The sequence below is a fragment of the Capricornis sumatraensis genome, chromosome 9 (assembly GCF_032405125.1).
Source record: "Capricornis sumatraensis isolate serow.1 chromosome 9, serow.2, whole genome shotgun sequence".
Lineage (NCBI taxonomy): Eukaryota > Metazoa > Chordata > Mammalia > Artiodactyla > Bovidae > Capricornis > Capricornis sumatraensis.
The window spans coordinates 48,550,151-48,556,150 of record NC_091077.1 but is presented as its reverse complement, the minus strand read 5'-3'; the positions used below and the strand labels follow the sequence as shown (position 1 = coordinate 48,556,150).

General features: G+C 50.9%; 1 protein-coding gene across 1 annotated transcript in view; it reads left to right on the top strand.

Moving 5' to 3' along the window:
• The first annotated feature begins 972 nt into the window (after positions 1 to 972).
• The window catches only part of SPOCK1 (SPARC (osteonectin), cwcv and kazal like domains proteoglycan 1), a 583,263-nt gene continuing 578,235 nt past the window's right edge, over positions 973 to 6,000 (top strand). The window contains exon 1 of the mRNA XM_068980383.1: positions 973 to 1,158. Within this exon, the coding sequence (XP_068836484.1) occupies positions 973 to 1,158 (186 nt within the window). The remainder of the gene's footprint in view (positions 1,159 to 6,000) is intronic.

The following is a 6,000-nucleotide window of genomic DNA, read 5'->3' as shown; positions in this document are numbered from 1 at the left end:
TCTCTCGCCAGCCTGGGCCTGAAAGCTTATTTCAGCCTTGCGTAGAGATGTGAATAACCAGGATCCCCAGCTGCCTGACCAGGGGCGGCGGGGCGGTCGGGCGGGCCGCACAGCGGCGCGCGGCCGCCAGGGGTCGCCAGAGGCCTCGGCTCGAGCGCTCGGGCTCCTCCGCCCGCGGACGCCGCGCCCGAGCGAGCCTGCAAGCGAGCGAGCGAGCGAGCGGAGCCAGAGCGCTGCGGGCTCACAAAGCGGCAGGACGCGCGGCGGCGGGTGGCAGGAGCGCTGGGGAGCTAGCCAGCCGATTAGCCTTCTCGGCCACCGCGCCACAAGAGCTCGAGCAACTCGGACGCGGGGACCCGGGCCGGGCCCCAAGGTACGTTCCCCGCAGAACCCCGCGCCCCAACTTGGCGTAGTTGGGACACCTCCCCGCGGCCACCGGGGGTGGGGGCTGGCGGGGTCAGGGCCTGCCTGGGGCTGTCTCCGTGCGCCCCTCTTTCCCCGAGGCGGCGGCGGGGGGCGAGGGGAGACACCCCCCGACCCGGTCCGCAGGTCTATCCCCCATTCAGTGGGAGCCTGGACTGCTGGTCGGAGCCCTGTTTACCCCCTCCCTACCCGAGCTCTGGGCGCAGTGTCTGGGAGTCAGGCTTGCGGATCCGGGGCTCTCCGTTTTCGGGGAGGGGTTCTGAAGCCCCTATCCGAGAGCGGCGGTGCGTAGGGCGCCCGGACGATAGCGGTCCTCTATAGTTTGATAGAGGCCCCTAATTTGTGACGCAGCCTCTTCATTTGAAACCGACCCAACCCCCCTCCATTCGTGAGAGAGACCCCTGGGTCTGTAGATCCGCCGCAGGTGTGCCCAGGGTTGACCCTGGCCCCGCGGGGCGGTCCCCGCTTGCCCCGACGGCGGGGGCGCGCAGCCCTCCGCTCGCCGCCCCCGGCCTCCCCTCACCGCCCCCGCGTGCCCCTGCCCCGCAGATGCCAGCGATCGCGGTGCTCGCGGCGGCTGCCGCGGCGTGGTGCTTCCTCCAGGTCGAGAGCCGGCACCTGGACGCGCTCGCCGGAGGCGCGGGCCCCAACAACGGCAATTTCCTGGACAATGACCAGTGGCTGAGCACAGTCTCTCAGTACGAGCGGGACAAGTACTGGAACCGCTTTCGAGACGTGAGTACTCGGGAGCCCTGCGGGGGGCGGGAGAGCCTCAGAGCCGGAGGTGGGTGGTGGTTGCGGGGCGGGGCGGAGGGGGGGCGGGTGGCGGTGCGCCTTCCTAGCGTGTGGGAGAGGCGCTGGTGCAGACTTCGCAGGCAGCTTGTGGGGTCGGGGTTCAATGGGCTTCATCTTGCCTGAGAGGAACTTTGAAGACAACTTCGAAGGCTTGATGCTCTTCGCCCCTGTTACCTGCGGTCCAGGTGTGTGTAATGGTACCACTGGGGGAAAGTGATTGCACTGAACATGGTATTAACAGTGAGCAGCTGCGGAGACAGAGGCTCCTTCAGCTTAGGAGTTCTCCTAATGCTGCTGGTTGACTTTATCAAGCCCCCTGGAGAACCTCCCTGGGTAGCAATGACTTAGACCATCTCTGGCAGGGGGCGGGGTGGGGTGGGGGTGTCCAGAAGAATGCCTGTTGCCGAGGTTTAGGTTCGGAGTGAGCCCAGCTTGTTGAGTAGGGAGCCAGGTGTCCAGGAGGTTCAGAGAACCATGGCTTTGATACATGCTCCTGTTGGGAGGGAGCATGGGGGTTTGGACCCTGGGCATCCTTAGAAGGGAAAGGGAGCAGGCACTGGTGAGTTGGTCCACCACCCTGAAGGGGAGCCTGAATGGCAGAGGATGCTCCTCTGAGGGAGTCGTGGGAGGCGAGAAAGTTATTCCTGGGCACCCAGAGGCAATCTGCTGCCTGTTTCTGCCCCAGGCTGGCGGCTGCTCCCCAGGTACGACCGGGAAGATGCCGGCCCAGAGGCTCCTGACGCAGTCTTTCCAGCAGATGGCATCCCCTCTGTGCTGTGGGAGGTGCTGCCAGCTCTCTCAGAGGCTGCCCCAGGTGGCTGGGACCATGTGCTTCTAGGGGACTAGGGAAAACTTGGATGATATTTAACACTAGGAATTCCTGCCCTGGGGAGGGACCCATACCACGGAGCCCCTGGTCTTGGCACAGGACTCCTTGAATGGGAGACATGTGGAAGTGGGACCTGGATTCCTCTTACCCCATGCCCGGCATGCCAGCCATTGCAAAGGGAGGGCCTGAGAAATCCAGTTTATCCAGATGTCTTCTAGTACTTTCTAAAGAGCACCTCTCCAGGGCCCATTCCAGAGGCACTGAGGCCTTGAGTGGGGACTTGCTTATCTCTCTCCTCTCTGTTGCTCTTCCCTTTCCCTTTAGTTGATGGTGGTCTTTTCCTTGAAAGAGGCTTTCGAACACTTTGGATGAACAAGCGATATGAGGCCTTACTGCTCCTCTCCCTGCCACCCCCCACCCCCATCCCCTAGCACCATGAGATCTGTTCCTGATCTGTTCTGTTAACCATCTCCCATCCCCTTTCTGTTCCACCCCAAAGAGCCCTGTACAGACTACCTTTGCCTGTGGCTGAAACAGTTGGCCAAGCTGCCTGAAAGATGCCCTATGGAAGCTTCCATTCCCAGACTCACACAGGGTAGAAATTATCTTGCTTTTTTCTTGCCTTCTTCATTACGTTTTAGATAGAGTTGAGGAAAGGGACAGATGCTTGACTCTGCCCTTTGGCTAGAGCTGGAGGACACAGCCCCTTCTGCACACCCCCTCTGGTTCATGTGGCAGCTGGGTTGGATGGAAAGCGACTGTGCTTGTTGGTCTTTGGTGTGGACAGGTTTACTCTGCTTTTGTGTATTTTCAAGGTTTTCTAGTCTTGGTGTATCACGCATATGGCACTCTTCTTGTTTCCCGTTCAGATTTAAATTTCAAAAGATTGGGCTTTTCTTCATTTCTCATCTTTCTTGCAAATGGTGACATTTTTAATTCTTGGATCAGTGTTTTTACAAGCCTAACTGATCATGAAGCTCTCAACTGGGGTGCTTGTTAAATTGTAGCACCCAGACTCACCCCTTCCTCCTCAGAGATTCTGATTCTATAGTCCTGGGATGAGTGCTGGAAATCCATATTTTAAAAGAACATTCTAGGTAATTCCTAGGATGACTAGGAATACTTCCTGTTGAAAATATCCTAAGCTTAACAAAAAGAGAAAATCTGTGTTCAAACGCATTGCTTTTTTTGTTTCTGGAGCAAATTTAGGTGTTCAGCTAATATTTTTTAGCAGTATATATTCTTTAAAAATGATAATTTAATCCAACGTACCATTAAAAACATCCAAAATGTTTCAGAATTTCAAATATCTTCAATCATCAACCATGGCATTAATATAAGCTCCATGGAGTCTTCTGATGCTAGCCGTGGGTCAGACATAATTTAATTCCATTAATATAATTTAATGCCATTAACCTCTTTAAAGTGTTACGAAACTCAAACTAGATTCTCTTTTAGGCGGAGTCTGAGTGTCTTTAGTTGATTGTTTTACTTGAAATAACCACAAAACCTCCATCCCCTGGGACCAGGGACTAAAATGTTCCTTCCTGTAGAAGCAATTCAGTGGACAGTTGACAGAGCTTCAGCTAAGGGTGCCAGGGATCAGCCAGCCTGGTGATTTTCACTGAGCCATCACTGTTTCACTGGCCTCGCTGGAGATTGACAACGCTCAGCTTCTCTCCTGCTGTTTCAGTTTTGTGGAAACCACTGATAACTTTGAAAGACCAGGCCCTGAAACTATTATGATATTATGATGCTTGTCAGTTGTGAGAAAGTCACTTTTTGCCTTTTACTTGGTGAAAGAAAACTTTTTGCTCTTTCCCTTGACTTGTTTTCTTTTTTTTTTTCTTTTTTGTCTGTTTTCTTTTTTGCACTCGAGGGAAGACATATTAAGAAGTGGCTTTTGAACTTTTGAAATTGAAAACTAAGAGCCCCTTTTAGAGAGTTGACGATACTCCTTGGTGGAAGTTATTGGCTAAATTTGAAGTGGAAGTGGGTGGCGGGCTTTGTGCCCCGTGTTCTCTTGCCTGTTGAATGTGCTGTCATGTTGCCAGAGAGGACCGGTCAGCCTCTACCTAATACTTTGAAGTGGTCCTGTTGCTCTAGATACACAAATAATGCTATCTCCTTCTTTCCAGAAGTAAAACTTTCACAGCTACTCTGTGGTTTGTTGCCTGGAGCATTGGAGCCAGGAGAAATATAACAACATACAGATGTTTGCTCCTGAATGTAGTGGGAGCCTGTTAGTTTGGTCATTCTTCTTTGATAAATACTAGCAATTGGGATGTTTTGACCAGATGGAGACCTGAACTTCTGCACAAATACAGTATGAAGAAGGAGAAGATGAAGACAGACGTTTATGTTAAGTTGTATGGTTATTCCCTTCCAGCTGCTCCCACTGGTGCGCTTTTAGCTCCTCTGTGGTTTCAGGTTCAGGGGTGAGGATGCCGCAGCCACTTTCCTGATTTTTTTTTTTTTATAACTCTGATTTGGCTTTCCATACAGTTTCTGTAAGGAGATTTTCCTCTGTTCATTCCTACATTCATTTGTAATCTGTCCATTCATTCCAACAAATATTTGACTGTCTAACATGTGCTAGGCAGTGGCTAGAAGAATGAGTAAGATATATACATGTGATCTCTTCTCTCAGGTAATCGCTTGTCTACTGGATGGAACTTTAACTTCCGCAGTCAGTATTTCTTCCTTGTTCTGTTTTCTTTGAACAAAATATTTATTTATTTATTTGGCAGCACCAGGTCTTATCAGTTGTGGCATGCAGGATCTTTGATCTTCACTGTGGCATATGGGATCTAGTTCCCTGACCAGGGATCGGACCCCAGCCCCCTGCATTGGGAGCTTAGAGTGTTAGCCACTGGACCACCAGAGAAGTCCCTGTTTTCTTTTTTTAAAAGTGTTTTTCTTGTAAAGGTAATGTACACAAATTGCAATTAAAATAGAACATTGCAGAAACAGTGGTATCTAACATTTATCCTGCACTTAGTGTGCTAGCCATTGTGTAAGGTAGTTTACATATATTATCTCATGTAATATTCATAAGCATCCTAGGAGAGAAGCACTATTATTCTTATTTACTAGGAGGTGAAGTCTCTTGCCCACAGAGCTGGACTGTGAAGGAGCTGGACTGGACCCAGGTGGCCTGTCTCTAGACTCTTGCAGCCCATTGAGAGAGGAGTGGATTTGGGCTGTGAGTCGCCACTGGTATTGCACTGAAAGTCTTTGCTGCTTTCTGCCTAAGGGAAATCAGTGAGGAGCCATAGGTTGAGACCAAGTGGAGTGGGAAGCCAGGTGGACACAGCTTATGGTAGAGGTCACATCAGGGCTTTTCTTCTGCTAATAATGAGCTTCTGATTTGATTAAAATAATATTGTTGCTTACACCAAACATGACATTTTCTTTCCTTTGCACTCATGAAACTAGCCCTGACATTTAACTCTGGGATAATTGCCTTTAGCAGGCCTGAAGACTCAGAAGTGTTGCCTTGGCTGGCATTTATCTTACTCCAGAGTGACCTGAGTTTGTAATTCTAATGAGACCACAAGGACCAGCCTGCGTGCTTTCTCCTTCTCGTGCATACGCTGTGGGATTTGGTGGTCTCTGTAGCAGGACTGGGGTGTCATGGAGCATCTGATCTGCTCATTTGATCTCAACGTCTCAGCTATAATGAGTTTCAAGGGCAAGGGAGGCTTATTGATAGAATAGTGGCTGCCTCAGTCTGTGGGGTCAGTGACAAGAGAGGTGGTGTGGCTTAGTGGATCAGCCATTAATCTGTCACCACAGAAACTCAGCTTGTAATAGAGAGTAGCAGAAAATCATTTTGATTAAACAGGTTCAAGGAGAATTAAATGAGTTTGTGATCCTGACTTTCCTTAATGAACCCACTATCTTAAATCCCCTATACTAGATGACCACCGATAGAAATAATTATTTCACAG